The following is an 18376-nucleotide window of genomic DNA, read 5'->3' as shown; positions in this document are numbered from 1 at the left end:
GGCTTGGAGCCCCCACCACCTCACTTCCTGCTCAGATGGCCCTATAAGATGGCAGCGTGCTGAGAGTACAGATTGTTGTTGCTTTAATTTAATAAACAATCATTTTAAAGCATATCTGACTGTTTTTAACAGCAATCCTGGCTCAGACACCACATCACTTTCCAAGTATGTCATGAGCTCACTGAGCGTCAGATTACCAGATTCATATTGAAGTTGTTTTGGTTAAAGTAAATTAAAGTATTGCAAAAGTAATGTAATCCCTTACATTTTAAAATTAGTAATATTGTAATGTAATGAATTACTTTAAAATGAGGGTAACAAGTAATAAATAATGCATTACAGTTTTGAAGTAACTTGCCCAACACTGTTCATCACAGAGGAGGGGACGGCAGGGATGCTTAGGGGCCGGTACATCAGCACCAGATGGAATAAACAACATTCTGTGGCTCTGCAACACAGGCCAAGAGTAGATTTAAATTAAACACATTTTAGGATCTTAAACGAACTGAATACATTTCTGTGAAAATGTCTGACAAACTGATTGAGGATCAGCATCTGGGGGCCGTGAACGATAAGTCAGTATTCTTAATGTGGATACAAAACTTTTTTTTGATGTGCTGGAAAATACCAAACAGCAGAATTAGCTGCCCTTTGGTTTTATTTACACAAACCAAACAAACGTATGTCATTTTAAGCTTAGTGTCAGCCATATTAGCTTCAACTGGTGCGGGTATGGACCCCATTACCGCATTCCTGTGGCGACCTGCCCCCCAATTTTATTTGCACCTTAAACATTTCCACCAACGATATTCCACGCAAACACACACTGAGGGCCTTGGGAATGAGCACATCAAACGGCATTTGGCAGGGGGGTTTTCAGCCTCATCCCAAGTGCCGGTGCCCACTTCCTATTTTAAACTGCACTTGGACACTAAGGGCTGTGGGTGCAAGTGGGGTGGTGTGGTGGCATCAGCTGGCGTTGGCCAGGCGATGCCTGCACTGCCCGCTCACGACAGCCGTGGAATACACCTCATCAGCACGCACTAACACTATATTGGAGCAGGTGGAGGGAGACTAGGGGTCTTAGCACACCTCTGTTGTCGCTTGGCTTCCCGGGGCTGGAGGCTAGGAGGGAGATCTGGCCATCTGGTTGGGGTCTGGGGTGGTGGGTTGCTTTGCTCAGCGTTGGGTGGGGGAGCCTGCTCATCAGCACCCCAGCAGAAAGGGTCGAACTCTGGGAACCGGTAATGGTTGTACCCCATGTGCAGCAGTACCGGGACCAGAGTGAATAGGGTGTGTATGGGGAGCATGAGTGGGTGTCCGGCATGCATTTTTGTAAGTCTTTGGTTGTATGTGTATGTGTGAGCATGAGGGAGGGAGTGTGTGACTGTGTTTGTGTATGACTGTATATGTCAGGTGGGGCCTTTGACTCCTCCCTTCTCCTGGGACTTCTTTTGATGCTATACATCTACGTCTCCCCTCCCCCTGCCACACCTGATGTGGAGTGCGGTGCCTTGGCCTGCCTGAGTGTTCGTGGCTCCCAGGTCAGGGGGTTTAAGATTTTTGGCGTCTGCCTGTTCAATCCCGGTGGCTGCCTGGTGGGATCTGGATCTTTGGGCTCTGCTGGATCCCCAGTGGGGGTGGTCACCCCTGGGTCCCAGGTTGCTTGGTCCCGGGCTCGGCTGGCTGGGGGATGGGAGGTTGCGTGCGGGTCTGTGGGCTTGCCGCTGATATCTCCCGGGACTCTGCCGGCTGCTGGTTGTGGCCCCCCCAGGGCAATCCTCTGCGCCTCTTGAGGGGAGCAGGGGCTTTTCTGGTCGCAGTTTCCTTGGGGTCCCTGGGGCAATTCCTGGATCTCTGAGACTTGGAGCTCCCTCCATCTCCTGCACATCTTTGGGGGGCAGATCTGTGGCCCCTCACACTCTCTATTGGACGCTCCTATAGAGAAACCTTACATAAACAAGCACAGGTACGCACACAGGTGCTCACATGGTGCTCTCATAAGTATGGACTTGGGTATGTTCAAAACATGTCTTGAGGCTGTGGTTGGCACTTAAAGCACTGTGATTTATTATCGTTTGATTGTTCAGTTAAACAATGTTAATTTAATATTTCCTCATCAGGTTGACACAGTGATTGTTTGCTCCTGTTGTATTGTTGTGTGTTGTTTTTTTTCCCTCCTTCTGCAGGTCTAGAGGCAGACCCTTGTTCATCATTGATTGTTTCTTTTTGTGGAACCCCCCACCACCCCACCACCCCACCCCTTTCGTTCTTCCGGGGACCCATGGTCCGGAGGTAGATGGGCGTGACTTAGGCTCCCTAAATTAAAAGAGCGTTATGCTGGTTGGCTGGTTTACCCTGAAAGCATTTGTTCACTGTCTGGATCACAGACATATATACGTAGACACCCTGTGGACTGGCGCGTCCTACTGGGACTGCTGTAGTGGCCGGCCTGCCAGACCTGCCAGCATTAGCAGAAGTGCGAGCTAGAATTAGCAGTATCTCAGGCTAGCATTTTTCTGCGGTAATGATTTCCTCAAATGTTTAATTTAGACATCGAAGTGTGTTGGGACATTCCATGCTGTAGTTCTTTTTTTAAACGCAGAACAGTTTTGTTACCTGTTTTCCCGCTACGTTTCGTTTGTGGCTGCAAACTTCCTCAGGCAGTTCCTGGGGAAGTTTGCAGCTGCAAAGGAAACGTTTTCCCGCTACGTTTCGTTTGCGGCTGCAAACTTCCTCAGGCAGTTCCTGAGGAAGTTTGCAGCCGCAAAGGAAACGTAGCGGGAAAACAGGTAACAAAACTGTTCTGTGTTTTAAAAAAGAACTACAGCATGGAATTAGAAATACGACACAGCAAGAACACACCTAAGGTGTTGGGACATGCTAATTTAGGGTGGCACGTCTAAGCTTATGATGCTTTTTTCTCAGAACAACCATTTCTCAGTTGCCAATACAACATTACTAATTTACATAAGAAAGGTCAGAGACGGCTCAGATTTTTCAGTACTTTAGACACCCAGCGCCGTCCATGTTCAATAACAATCAGCTAAAAGTGGCTTTGAATTCTGGAACCATTTAAAATTAGGCCTCTTCATTCTCAACAAGATCAGCACTAAACTGTGTGAGCTGCAGGAGAAAACCATCGAGGAAATTATAAATAACATCAAACTGTAGCTCAGGCCTCAGGATGTTTCCAAAGTTCAACAAGTGACCTTAAACAAATACTGTGACACATCTCTGTGTTACCGGACAGAGTGTCAAACTGTGGTCAGAGCAGAGTACCAGCAACATGGTCCTAAAGAGCCAGGACAAGAAGTTGGTGGAACTTTGTATTGTTTACCACCTTATTCATTAAAAAACTCTGAAACTGTTCTTTTTGACACGTTTGCATGAAACATTAAAACTTATGCAAGAAACAAATTATAAGACAAAAGAAAACCAAACAAAGTGTTGATGATGGAAGATTGTTTATCTATCAGAATGGAGGTACACCTCTGCTGTCTTAGAGGAACGCTGACGGGTAAAGAGATGAATGTGACAGGCCGCCATCTACTGAGATCAGTTTCCAGGCTAACAGCAGCCAGCTCATTCCCTTTGTGCTCAGCAGCCACGGCTTAGGGAGCGTCCTGCTGAGAGGGGCAACAAGGTAAATTAATTTCTCTTCACAGCTCCTAGTTCACACTTTATAGTTCTTAATGCATATTTACCATCCCAAAATGTCAACTTCTTCACTGTAACGTGTTCTCAAAGTGTTTTTCAGTAATATTTAACAATTTCTCTCCCCTGCAGGAGAGAGACGGACTAAACCAGCGGTGTACTGTACATGAGGAGGAGGACTGGTTGCTAGGTTGCATATTCCTTCAGCTACGAACCTCTTTGATACGCACATCGCTGTGTGCTTTCACAGACATGCACCCACTCGCGCGGCTCAGGTTGGGCACCGACACACTCTGAAAAAGATCACTCTGAACACAGATACCAGCGTGTAGCTGTGGTTTCCTTCATGTCAGGGCAACAACAGGCACTCTCTCACCTGGCTAAATATCAAGGCAGCCCCCTCCAATGGACAGTTAGACAGGAGCCGTCTAACCGCACTAACAAGGTGAGCAGACACCGAGAGCCGACGTGGCGGGTGTCTGTGCTTCTTCAGGGGGAACAGACAACAACTAGACTGGCACTGCTAATAAGGTGTCAGTGCAGCTCTGCCGGCCCCACGCTGAGAGAAGGGCTGTGCAGCTCACACCGGGCGCCGCTGCAAAGACCAAGATCCAGATATTAAAAGCACAATGAGCGGGGATTTCACGACAAGCAGAGCTACAACCAAAAACACCATCCAGTTTCTGTCAGGGAGGCAGTATGTGCCCAAAACTGGGATAGATGACAGCAGAAAATCTCTTGAGGTAGCAGGCAGTGGAAATGAGCAATTCCATCTTTTTAAACAACATTTAAGTCGGTTCTTTAGCAATTTGAAGAACAAGTTTGGACCTTTATGTTTGTTTTTATGCATTAAAAAAGGAAAAGAATAAACAGCCCACAAGCAAGGCCGGGATCGTTGAATGAGCCGCACAGCCGTGTTGGCTTTTAGTCAGTAGAACATGCAGCCTTGAACAACTGATTGCTTTGATCGTGACAAATCAGAATAAGCCCGTTGGAAGAGAAATAACCAAACATGAACCCCCTTAAGCTACTGGCTGCTACTACAATCTGAAAAAGAGAAACACTGAAATGCAGCCAGTAAAACAGCAATAAATTAAGCTCTGTGGGTAAGAAACACTTGGTAGAAATTTGAAATGCTGAAAAGAGTGGAAGTCTGGCCAGGTGAGAAATACAGGTGAGGTAGAAAAGTTCATTTTCAAGTCTTATTCAGCTGCTACAGCACGAGTCAAGCTATCACAACTAGAGCTGGGCGGAACACAGAAACTATCATCATAGCGCCACATATTTGAAACAGATAGAATATTGTACCTAGGTGCTGTCCAGTAAATTAGAATATCATCAAAAGGTTGAAAATATTTCAGTAATTCCATTCAAAACGTGAAACTTGTACATTATATTCATGCAATGCACACAGACCAATGTATTTCCAATGTTCATTACATTTAAATTTGATATTCATAAGTGACAACTAATGAAAACTCCAAATTTGGTATCTCAAAAAATTAGAATATTCTGAAAAGGCTGAATATAGAAGACACCTGCTGCCACTCTAATCAGCTGATTTACTCAAAACACCTGCAAAGGCCTTTAAAAGGTCCCTCAGTCTTGTTTTGAAGGCACCACAATCATGGGGAAGACTTCTGACTTAACAGCTGTCCAAAAGACAATCATTGACACCTTGCACAAGGAGGGCAAGACACAAAAGGTGATTGCTAAAGAAGCTGGCTGTTCGCAGAGCTCTGTGTCCAAGCACATTAACAGACAGGCGAAGGGACGGAAAAAATGTGGTAGAAAAAAGTGTACAAGCTCTAGGGATAACCGCACCCTGCAGAGAATTGTGACGACAAACCCATTCAAAAATGTGGGGGAGATCCACAAAGAGTGGACTGCAGCTGGAGTCAGCGCTTCAAGAACCACCACGAGGAGACTCATGAAAGACATGGGATTCAGGTGTCGCATTCCGTGTGTCAAGCCACTCTTGAACAAGAAACAGCGCAAGAAGCGTCTCGCCTGGGCCAAGGACAAAAAGGACTGGACTGATGCTGAGTGGTCCAAAGTTATGTTTTCTGATGAAAGCAAGTTCTGCATTTCCTTTGGAAATCAAGGACCCAGAGTCTGGAGGAAGAGCGGAGAAGCACAGAATCCACGTTGCATGAGGTCCAGTGTAAAGTTTCCACCGTCAGTGATGGTGTGGGGTGCCATGTCATCTGCCGGTGTTGGCCCACTCTGTTTCCTGAGGTCCAGGGTCAATGCAGCCGTCTACCAGGAAGTTTTGGAGCACTTCATGCTTCCTGCTGCTGACCAACTTTATGGGGATGCAGACTTCACCTTTCAACAGGACTTGGCAACTGCACACAGTGCCAAAACCACCAGCACCTGGTTCAAGGACCATGGTATCCCTGTCCTTGATTGGCCAGCAAACTCGCCTGACCTTAACCCCATAGAAAATCTATGGGGTATTGTGAAGCGGAGGATGCAATACGCTAGACCCAACAATGCAGAGGAGCTGAAGACGACTATCAGAGCAACCTGGGCTCTCATAACACCTGAGCAGTGCCACAGACTGATCGAGTCCATGCCACGCCGCATTACTGCAGTTATTGAGGCAAAAGGAGCCCCGACTAAGTATTGAGTGCTATACATGCACATTCTTTTCATGTTCATTCTTTTCAGTTGGCCAACATTAGAGAAACAAACATTTTTTCATTGGCCTTTAGAATATTCTAATTTTCTGAGATACCAGATTTGATGTTTTCATTGGTTGTCACCTATAAATATCAAAATTAAACGTAATAAACATCGGAAATACATTGGTCTGTGTGCATTGCATGAATATAATGTACAAGTTTCACGTTTTGAATGGAATTACTGAAATATTTTCAACCTTTTGATGATATTCTAATTTACTGGCCAGCACCTGTATACCGTTATATCGATGACATAGTTGAGCAAAGATTGTTGTCTTTCACCCCCCCACTCCTTCAAGACAGCTGGAAAACCATTTCAGGTGACTAGCTCCTGAAGCTGATCAAGAGAATGCCAAGAGTGTGCAAAGCAGTAATCAGAGCCAAGGGTGGCTATTTGGAAAAAAAAATGAAAATAAAAACATGTTTTCTGTTATTTCACCTTTTTTGTTAAGTACATAACTCCACATGTGTTCACTCATAGTTTTGATGCCTTCAGTGAGAATCTACCAATGTAAATGGTCATGAAAATAAAGACAACACATTGAATGATAAGGTGTGTCCAAAATGTTGGCCTGTGCTGTATGTATATATGACAGCTCTTTGGTCTTGCCCATGGTAGTAGTTGAAGTCTGACTGACTGTGGGGTGGACAGGTGTCTTTAAAGAGCTCAGACAGGTGCTACTAATTAAGATTACTTATGGGCCATTCCCATCTGTACCGGGTCGGCCCGGGCTGGATAGCCCCAGTCGGCCCCAGCCTGGCCCAGTTGATTCCACACATCCTTGTCTTAAGCCCATGTGGGCTGATTCTACCCACCAATCAGAGGCTTGCTCTAATGGAAGGTGTGAATTTGCTGTCAGCAGTGGGTGTGTTGGCCCTGGTCGGCCTGAAGCAGACCCCCTCGAGAAGAGGGCTGAGAATGAGCCTTGGTTGGCCCGGAAAAATACCAGGCCACCCAGATATGTAAACAACCTAAGCTACCCGGCCCCGGCTGACCCGGTACAGATGGGAATGTCCCATTAGTGGAGTAGAGGTGGACTTCTTAAAGGTAGAGTAACAGGTCTTTGAGAGCCAGAATTCTTGCTGATTGCCAGGTGTTCACATGCTTACGTCCAGCAGTGCAAAACAAATAAATTCTTTACAAATCATACAATGTGATCTCCTGATCTTTTTTTTTACATTCTGTCTCTCACAGTGGGAATGCACCTACAATGTGATTTTCAGACCCCTCCATGATTTCTAAGTGGGAGAACTTGGTGTTCAAATACTTATGTTCCTCACTGTGTGTGTATATATATATGTGTGTGTGTGTGTGGTAATACCACCTGTTGCCCGTCGCTATCTCGAAGCTGTCGCCATGTTTGTTACGGCTCCACTAAAACCAAAAATGTACTTCACACAAAGGCACAACTCTTCTTTGGAGGAATAAATCCTTACTTTGGTTTTATAAAGCAGATAGAAACACTGGGAAGCAAAAATGTTTTTATGCTATGTGATTGGTTGGTAGTGTCACATGGGGCGCTGTGCCGGCTAGATGCAGAAATGAAAGCAGACAACAGCTACAGCCCAAATTGCCCATTGAAGGCAGCAGAAAGCAACCATTCATACATAAAAGGTTTAATCTGTTTGGGTTCATCCACAAGGAGGGAAAACTTCTACGTTTCCAGGACATTTGACCCATTCCCATTTTCCATGTGTTTTCCATGACTGGAAATCATTTTTCGGGTTTTCCAGGACATATGGGAACCCGACAGAATGGCTACTTGAAAGGCTTTTTATTTTTTTAAAACTGATGGTCACTGTTTTGCCCTTGAGATCAAATCGTGACGTTCAGATGCAGAAAAGCATGGTGAAAGTAAAATCAACCAAAAGAACCAAAACCAAAGGTTTAATGGGCCATTCCCATCTGTACCGGGTCAGCCGGGGCCGGGTAGCGTAGGTTGTTTACATATCTGGGTGGCCTGGTATTTTTCCGGGCCAACCAAGGCTCATTCTCAGCCCTCTTCTCTAGAGGGTCTGCTTCAGGCCGACCAGGGCCAACACACCCACTGCTGACAGCAAATTCACACCTTCCATTAGAGCAAGCCTCTGATTGGTGGGTAGAATCAGCCCATATGGGCTTAAGACAAGGATGTGTGGAATCAACTGGGCCAGGCTGGGGCCGACTGGGGCTACCCAGCCCGGGCCGACCCGGTACAGATGGGAATGGCCCATAAGGCCCTTTGTTGTATTAGAAAACTTGCACTAAAGATATAAAATACAAATCTCATCCTCCATGGGGGTTTTTAGTCTAATCACAAGGTTATCATCCTCCCCTGCAGGTTTACGCATCATGTGGGTTTATTGCCAGGAGGTTCATTTATCTGGTGAAAGCACAAAAAGAATGCATTCAAAAATAAACGACGGAAAGTTTGAAAGTTACAACTAAATTAGACGCTTCTTTCCTTCGCTTAACTTGACAATGTAGTTTTTGCACAGTCGACTTTGACTTGTGACTCTGTCCTATTTCTTAAAAGCAGTCATGCAATAAAGGATTTACTTCAGGGCCACCTGGAACAGGAGGAATCAATAACCCACACATATCTCATTTGGGTGTTGTATTAAGATAAACTTTAATAACAAAAATGATTTCTAAACCTGTCCCGCCAGCCAAATGTCCAAAAGTGTCCGACACGTCCTTTAGCTTCATAACAACGTGCCGGCGAGTGCGAGGGATGCAGGATGAAGCGTGTAAAGCTTTAATTTGTGTTTTTTAAGCCGTCTGTGGCATGAAACGTGGAAGACAATGAGGCATCTGCCTCAGACAAGATGTTAGATGCAGTAAAGATGAAGTGCACCAAGCTTGGAGACTATCTTTGTTTTATTTGGCTTTGCTGCTGTGCCGAGGCTTATTTTACAGCCTGAATTCTAATGAGATTGAAAGCGAGTAGGGAGGGAGCGTGGGGGAGTGGAGGGATTGTGTAACTCCGTTATATAACACAATATGCACGGCCGTCTCCCTCTGAGCACCTCACACAGGGAAACACAGAGCGCAAGCAAGCAGCAGGAGAGAGTGGAGGGTTTAAAAGGGTGCTGGTGTTAATGAGGGCAATGTGGAGAGATGTGCCTCGCTAAAAGAGGGGGGGAAAGTCCTACTTCATTACAGCGCTGCTTCTAATAAAGCCGATGATGACGATACGATGTTTAGAATGTGGGGAGACTTGAAGAGCGAGCCCCTGACTGGTTTCTGATCAAACCTGGACAGTTGGGAGTGGATTTAGCGAGCAAGCAGAGGAGCAGGAATGTTATTGCTGTCGCCCTCATCCTGCTCTCACATGGCTCTGAACTGTCAAACATCTACTGGACGCATGAGTGGACAGCTCACTGCTGGGAATCGGCAGCTGCAGTAAAAGTGATGCTTTGCTGAATCAAAATACGAGTTCGTGTACTTTTCGTTTATTTCTTACAAATTACAGTGGAAACCAGTTTACAGAAAATAGTTGTAACAACCTGCAAAATGAGCTCGTTCTACAAATAGCTGAAGTAAGTTCTGATATAAAAGTAGATTTGTTGTTTCACTGGTGCAACTCATGAATAGCTGACTTTGACACAGAAAGTCTCCTCGGTTTTCTCCTCCAGGTTGTTCACGTAGATCAGGATCTCTGCTGAGCCTGGACTCTGGCTGGGAGCGAACCGGAGTCCAATGGTGTAGGTCTCTCCACCGCCAATCTGGACACACACACACACACACACACACTTCATCTGTGTGTGTTTTGAACCAGCTCGATATCAGAGATCTAGATGGGTTTCATAATACGTTAAATATTAAAGGCTGATTTAATCACCCCAGAATCGTTTTTATAAAGGTTGCACATTTTCACACTGCCAGCTGGTGTGTGTGTGTGTGTGTGTGTGTGTGTGTGTGTGTGTGTGTGTGTGTGTGTGTGTGTGTGTGTGTGTGTGTGTGTGTGTGTGTGTGTGTGTGTGTGTTATTATTTCAGACAATCAGCAACAGAGGGTGCTACAACAGAATACTGACAGTGACATCCTGGTATTTTTCATGAAGAATCGCTTATTCTTTTTATTTTGAGGTTTTAGCAACAAGCGAAGCCCAAAACATGTCGATTACATGTGGAAGGTAGAGCACAGCTCACCTTCTTGCTGATCTTTTTGGTATAAATCTGGATTTAAAATCAGAAAATCCGTTTGTGTGACATAATGAGCAACAGTAACGCAAAGTTGATCCAAATTTGTGTTTTTTAGAACCTTAAGTTTAAAATCAGATGTTTGATGTCTGGGTTGATTGGATGTTAGCAGCTAGCTAAAGTTAGCTCCTCAGCAAAAAGTCTAAATTCTAGTGTTTAGCTGATGCTGTTGTCTTAGTAAAATGTGTACTAGCTTCTAACGGAAAGCACGTGGGTATTTGTTTGGCTGTTTGATGAGGTATTCAACCAGACGGATCATCTTACTGATATATATGAACATCTAACCAGAATCTGGAAGTCAAAACAAACAAAAAAAAAAACCATCTAGTATTAAAGACCAAGTTCACTGAGAAATCTTTTTTTTTAATGTATTATTTTTTAAATATGATGGGTCACTCTGAGTTTTTCACACCTATCTCCTGCATTAGCTACCGATAGGAAGTAGAGGATGAAACTCTCGGATTACAAAATTCAGTCAGATCTGCGTCACAGTGTCACTTAACATTCATCGACTCACCCATTTTGGTTCAAAATGGGGAAGGCTGTTGTTGGTTTAGCGTCCAGGAGACATCAGAGAACGTCTCGGCTAGTAGAAGCTAACTGTTAGGATTAGCAACCCCACCACACAGCAGAACTCCCCTAGGCTTGTGTTATTTGTGGAAATAACACATCAATGTTGGCGTGCTGCTGTTAGCCAGTCAGAGGAGACGTGTCCAAATATCAGGAAGTAAGACTCCAAATCCTGTCATCTTTGCTCCCCTTTGCTCTGGCTCACTTCTAGATACTGAAACAGGAGCACCAGAGCTTTTTTTCTCGCAGAGATCGACTCTCAAGGCATTCATTTACAGTAGAGGCCACTGCAAATATCTTAAAAAAGGAGTGAACTTGGTCTTTATTGTATTTACTGTAAAGCACATAAGACCAGGAGAGACCAGTGTGACAATCAGAATATTCACTTAAAGGAAATTTTCATTTATTATGTTCAAAAATGAATAAAATCAACAAATTTACCAAACATGCTAATAAACAAACTGAATACTAGTTGTGGAACTGATTAAAACCAGTCACATATAAACACTTTATGGTGTCACTTAAGCTGTGAACCACATTTAATAAGTCGTTCAACTGAGAAGAATAGAATACTGCGACACATCTCTGTAAAATGCTGTATTTGTTTCATGACTCTAGCACACTCATCAGGTTAGCAGTAATTATAATAATTTGTCTGGAAAAATAAAACATGTTTGCAGTACATTAAAGTCCTAAATAACAAAATAAAAGCTAAATATTTTCCCACGCAGCATTCATGTTCCTCCTAAGTCATAGGCAGCGTGTGAATATGAAGGTAATTACAGAAAAAAGACAAAACAGTTTCTCAGTTTCTTTAACCTCCTGACGGTGCAGTCTCTCATTTTTCCATTCGGTTCTGCATAAATTACCACTTTCTCTTTGCAGGCTGCATTTTGGATGATTTTTCTCTCTAATTAGAGGGAGTAAGCACTGAATGTGGCATTGCTTTTGTTGTCAGTGCCCAAAGCCTGCAAGGTGAATGTTTGTTGTTTTTGTTTATGGTCACCATATTTCAGTCAAACCATAACTGTCTTCCTGCTTCTTTTTTACAGCCACAAAAAAAAGGGTCAGTTTGGGGGATTTATGCTGTAATCTTTCCTAAAACATCGCAGTATTGATCGTTTCTTTTTGTTTTTTAGGAGTTGTCCTGCTGACAGCTTGTTTTATGGAGGGAAAAAACACATCTGTGTAACTCTACAGACACAGTAGATCCTTTTAAAGATACCTGGAGACACTCTGACAAGGTGAAAGCAAACAGTTCTTCACTCCTGCCCAGCGCTTTAATAATGATGAATTGTCTCCAGGCTAAACGCAGCATGGCTCCCTAATTGTTTATGTTCAGAAAGGCTCCTGTTGCATCTCCTGCATTTATTTCTAAAAACTGCAGAATCCCCGTTGTTGTTTCAGATGAATGGAAACGGTGACATCGGCTACAGCTTTTACGGCGTTATTAGCTGGAATGAGAGGGAGACACTAAAGCCGACCACATGACGTGAAAGCTGCAGTAATGGTTGTTATTTTACTCCCGATCTGATGTGGAAAAGAGAGGCAAACAGCCGAGGAACGGACACAAGTTAGTTCATAATGGTCGCTTTGCTTTGAATGAAACTGTATTTCTAATGAGGTCAGTGTCAAGGACTAACAAGAGCCATTTAGTTTATGGGAATAACATTCATCTGATTTTATAATTCTGATTAAAAGCTACAAGACTGATTCAGGAGCGGATCCCAGACTAATCGGAGACGTTTGGCTGCAATTAGTGAAGCAGAAGTAATAAAGTTTTTTATTTTCTTTATTTTATAAATAAATACAGGGTATCTGCAGATTTAAGGGAGCCAAATTTAAGACTTTTTAAGACCTTTTTTAAGGCCACTTTGACCAAATTTAAGCTATTTTAAAAATTAAATTTAAGCGATAATTTCCAGCTATTGCCTGGAACCGGTGCTAACCACGTCGCGAACGTGGGATTAGCCATCCAGTTACCATTAAGCTTGCCCTTCCCCATGGTGCAAGCTCCCACTAGCTTAACCAGCTAATGTGCTCATCTAAAAAAATAGACCCCTTTCACAACCAACTGACTGCGCACGGTTCCGCTTACGCCAAAATCATACACAAAAAATAATGAACACTAACTAGAAATTCACGAAATTTTTATAGAAATAAAATAATCTTGTTTATTGGGTCTTTGGTCATTTAAGACCTTTGGAAACTGGATTTAAGGATTATTTGTCATTTTTAAGGACTTTTAAGGCCTTAAATTAGGAAAAGCTAATTTAAGACTTTTTAAGGACCCGCGGATACCCTGTAAATAAGAGAACTTTAGGAGCCTGTCCGAGGAGACTCTATGATGAGCTTTGGAGTGTTGATCAAGTATTGATTTTAGTCCCAACAGGAGTGTAACCTCCCATCTCACCTTACCCGGAAGTTTTGCTCCTTGAACTGGAGCAGGTCCGGATGGTCAGAGCGGAGCACGAAGGTACGGCTGCTGGTGTAAGGGTTGGTGTAGGAGATTTTCCTGGAGCTGCCGCGTCCATCGCCGACCGGGACACACACTTCAAACGCCTGCACACACACACACACACACACACACACACACACACACACACACACACACACACACACACACACACACACACACACACACACACACACACACACACACACACACACACACACACAAAGGTTGTAGATCACCACTTGGAATCTTGAGCCACCCAAAATGAACACGTTAGATGATCTCACTGATTAACAGAAAAAGATTTTTTGTTATAATCACATTTTTAATCTCTCTTCTCTCTCATTTCCTGTGCTCAGAATACTACACAGGTAAACAGGTTCTTTTAACTTTTGATTACTATATTCCTGCTTCTGTTGACAGACGGTGCAACAAGGCTAAAACAACTAATTAAGACTGCATCTTTAATTGCGTTTCATTCTGAAACACCACGAGGTTTCTGATTTCTGCTTAAAAGTGTGACGTGGACATTTTTGTCTTTTATGACATTCTGATTTCTGAGTTTAATGGAGCGGCCGGTACAGTCTCCAGGGATGTTAAAGGATTAAATCTCATCAAACTTCCTAGAAGAGCTGAATTCCTACAGTCTTCCAGGCTGGAATTGTGCAATAAAGTTTAATTTCCTTATTTCCTTATCATTCATCATCTTCTAACTCTGAGAAGATCCTGTTCTTTTTTCTTATTTCTCATTCAGACGTTCATGTGTGATAAAGAAGAAGAAGACAAAGATAAAACGAAGAAGAAAAATGTTTTTTTTTTTGTATAGCACCTATGAGGACAAAATTCACAAGAAGCACCACAAGCACACAAAGAAATTTAAAAAATAAATAAAAAAAATAGATAAAATTTTTAAATCTCACTAAAATGTTAAAAGATTAAATAAAAATTTTAAAAATGTAAAAAATGCAAGGAAGCCTCTGTCAGTGTGCCCCAGGGCAGCTGTGGCTACATTACATCGTCCATCCCGGCTGTTTTTTACACGGATATCCCACAAAGCGGAGGACTTGTGCTTACTGTTAATGCAAACATTATAACATGCATATTACGTACTAATACCAAGGAAACAGTATTTCTACCTTAGACAGGACAGGACGGTGGACATTAAGACAGAGGAGCCAGGCAGTGACCAGCCGCTGCTGGTCCATGTCCACGGCGTTCACATACAGGAAGCGACTGCCGGCCTGCCACGGCTGCACCTTCAGCTGGAGCTCCTGCACAGCCGCAGGAGGCAAAACAAACACACCAGCCGGGTCCACCTGCAGAGAGGGCGAAGGCAGGGAAGGTTGATTGGATTTGACGGCAAGGTGATGAGATGCTGTTGATTGGGATGGCTTATGAGAATGAGGCACGACACAATACAAGGAAATAGAGCTATTGAACAAGTGGCAGAGTGAGTGTGACACAGGAAAGGGGAAGAAGAGGTGAAAAGGGACAACACTAATAAGAAAGGGTGTTTAAAAGAGATGGGGAAGGTAAAGCGGGTGTTCAGGGTGAAAGAAGAGTAGAATTAGATTCAGTGAAGGAGGCAAAAAGAGGGGGCAGACAATAAAGTGAGAGAGCGTTGAGGCTAAGAAGTGACAGGCACGAGGATGTGAGGCTGAGATTTACTGTGCAGCTCGGTTTCAATCTGTTGAGAAAAGCAGAAGCTATTCTCTGAAGCTGAGCTTTATCCTGTTTTGTAGGACTCCTCCGATGCATTCCACAGTGAGCCAAACCTGCTGAGAGTCGGATCAAAGCTGCGGCTGATGCACACGGTGAACTCTTTGAAAAATACATCTGTCACTTTTTCAGACGGTACCCCATTTCTGCAGGGTAAACACATTAGGGTGGCTCAGTGTGCTCGCGTGGAAACGGTGACAATCCGTTAGAAATAAAATACTGCTTTAGTGCAACGCTGAGTGGGTCTCCTGCTCTTGTGTTTAATATAAATAAGAAACAATCTGTTAAACGATGGGCTTGGAGCACATTTCTATTCTAATAACTGAGGCCGGTGATCATTTTTCAGAAGCTCAAACACAAAATATAAAAAGAAGCAGAGAAAACCAATAAAGTGGAATGGATTTACATAAAAGGAAACATGCTGTTCATACACATTTGTGTATTTCTGATAATGACTTCATTCTTAACATGTGGTTTTTTACAAAGAGACTTGCACTTCACTTGCTTCCTGCTGCGAGGAAAACAATTAGCAGAAACCATTTTTGAATGTGCATTTTGAGAAGTGCTCATTCTGAGAACCTGAGAAGCCTTTCATTGGATGTGTATTGATTACAGGGCGATCTGAGCTGCTGTGATTCAGTCGCGCTGTTTCATTTGCTTCTTTTGAGTGAAAGTTAATAAGCGGGTTTTGTCGTAAAGGTCCAGTTATGTCACATTGGTCATTTTTAAATCTTTAAATGACCGCCTCAGTAAGAACCAAATGAGTTTTAGTAAAGTAAAACATTTATTCAACAGTTTTGTACATTCGTTCTGTGTGTAACTTCATAATCCATTACTTTGTTCTTTCTTTTTACTGTGCTGTGTAAAAACAACAACAACAAAAAAACAAAGCCATGTCTTTATTCAAGAGTTTGATTCAGTATTATTTTTACTCCAAATGTAACGCGACACACACACCCACAGAATATTTTCCAGCGTTCTTTGGTTCTTGATGTCTTTGGTGGTTTTTGAGATCTTTTAGCAAACTTTGTGTTGTCTTAATTCTACAAGTCTGGTAATAATCAGGCTGCACTCTGGTGCGTGGGACTGACTGTAGCTTTCCAGAAAATCTGGTAAATCACTGTTACTTCATGTTATAACGGTGGAACAATGGTGTTAAGCAGTTTCCAGCTTCTCCACCCTACTGGTTGAAAGTGGAGTTATAACTGTTGTAAACAACCCTGCAGCAACCTGCTGTAGCTTGTGCAAACAACAAGCTAATGCTAACATGAGCCAACTAATACTTAAATAAACCACAAAGTAAAAAGATCCACAGTGTTGGACCTTTTTTTTTCTAGGTCCTGTAGCAACAAAGCCAGGTCACCATAAGTTCATGATTCTGTAGCCACCTTTAGCTCCTTCAAGCTAATGTAGTTCACACTGATGTTCAGTCTGGTTTTACATCTTTGCTTCACCTTCAAGACATCCCTCTCTTACTTTTACATCCAGGCTCCACCATGACGCCAACAAAAAAGAGAAAACGTATTAGTATTCTTGTGCTTTTTGATGGTCTGCAAACTTAAAAAGCTAACTGTTAGATATTGACTTTCTGCCAAGTAAACGCAGGTACAGACCTCTCTCTAGTGCTGTTTCTGGTAAGTAGAGCGCTGTCTACACTGAAGTTGGTAAAGTTTCTACCTGCAGAATCACTGAAACTTACTTTTAAAGGAATAGCCTAAAGAGTTTAGAGCTCTTTAGTGTTGCTTTAAAGAAACAATGTGTAGTTTTTACCATTAATCTCTGGTAACATCCATCAATATGTTGTTGAAAATGAATGAAATGATGCCCAGTTGTTGAAAAATATTGGCGGCTTTTAAAATATAACCATAAAAATCAGGTCTAAAATATATGGGAACGGGTCTAAGTCTCTGGGCGACGCCATATTAGATGCCACGTTTCCTTCTACAGGAGCCCGTGAGGTCAAAATGAATTTACTGATTTCAAACAAATGGTTACAAAACTTTCTCCATTCTTAAATGTTGTTGTTTTACACATTTACCTCTTCACTTGTTGCCAGTGATGAAAGGGAGTCTGATGTGCTCGTTATTTTGCTAAAGTTTGCACTCCCCAGGGCTTTTTTACCCTAACAGGCATCCGTTGGTAAGGTCTTACTCCAACACAAAAATACTGCTTGCTTGCAATGATTTAGGCATGTACTGTCCCCTATCGCCAGGAAAAATACACACTGTTACATTAAAGTAACAGGGCCCTAAAGCAGCTCACTCTGGAAGGCACTGAACATGTCAACAGTAAAACGGCTGAAATTGATCCGCCCCGGCCTCCCTGACTGTGTCTCTCCTGCCCTGATTAACCTACTTGTTCTCACCTGTCCCTGATTACTCTGCCCATGTGTTCCTGATTCCCTTGTGTATTTATACCTCCCTCCTTGTTGCTGTCTTTGTCGGTTCATTGTCGTTGTGCATGTTCATTCGTCCTGTTGCTCCCGTTCTACAAATAAACATCTTTTTATTTTTTCATCCGTCTGCCTGATCTTCTGCCTCCTGGAACCCACCACCACACATGGTCTGCCATCTCCACCCGCAGAACATGACAGCTTTATGTTAGCGAGATTTTATGCAAAGATCGTGTTTTGTACCAACCATAGAAATAAGTCATAATATGTCTCCTTTAATAAACAAAATCATTGTTACATTGTATTTTGTTTTAATTAGTATTTTTTGCGTGTGATATTAAAATTGGCTCATTGAAAACGCTTCACCGCTTGACTTCTGTCATAGCATGTATTCAACACAACTACTGTTATTTTGGGTGTACTAAAGTTTTCCTCCACTCCTTCAGACAATCGTGAAGAAGTAAACAAAACTCACTATCAGACGTCTTCATCTAACTAATAAAAGGATTTGTTCTGGCCGTATTAGTGTGTGTGTTCAGCCACTGACTCAATCTTCCTCAAGTTTCTAATCGTGGACCCGAGGAAACCACAGAGTCAGATCAAGTTGGATTCGTTTGAATAGGCAGTTCTCCTATTTTGGCTGAAAGTTGTTTTCCTGATACCAGTGAGGCCCACGACTCTGACAGAGATGGATGTGCTCGTGTTCAGAAGC

At 43.0% G+C, this 18376-nt stretch overlaps 1 protein-coding gene across 4 annotated transcripts in view; it reads right to left on the bottom strand.

Moving 5' to 3' along the window:
• Positions 1 to 9763: 9763 nt before the first annotated feature.
• The window catches only part of nphp4 (nephronophthisis 4), a 226391-nt gene continuing 217778 nt past the window's right edge, over positions 9764 to 18376 (bottom strand). For 3 of the 4 annotated variants that reach the window (XM_015967468.3, XM_015967465.3, XM_015967466.3), the window contains 3 exons: positions 14690 to 14869; positions 13517 to 13660; positions 9764 to 10052 (listed from right to left, as the gene is read on the bottom strand). In XM_015967468.3, the coding sequence (XP_015822954.3) occupies positions 9912 to 10052; positions 13517 to 13660; positions 14690 to 14869 (465 nt within the window). In that variant the 3' untranslated portion in view covers positions 9764 to 9911. Of the gene's footprint in view, positions 10053 to 13511; positions 13661 to 14689; positions 14870 to 18376 lie in introns of all 4 variants that reach the window. The other variant, XM_015967467.3, reaches the window with a different exon arrangement.

This window comes from Nothobranchius furzeri, chromosome 15 (assembly GCF_043380555.1).
Source record: "Nothobranchius furzeri strain GRZ-AD chromosome 15, NfurGRZ-RIMD1, whole genome shotgun sequence".
Classification (NCBI taxonomy): Eukaryota; Metazoa; Chordata; class Actinopteri; order Cyprinodontiformes; family Nothobranchiidae; genus Nothobranchius; species Nothobranchius furzeri.
The sequence above is the reverse complement of the archived record's forward strand: the minus strand, read 5'-3'. Positions and strand labels throughout refer to the sequence as shown.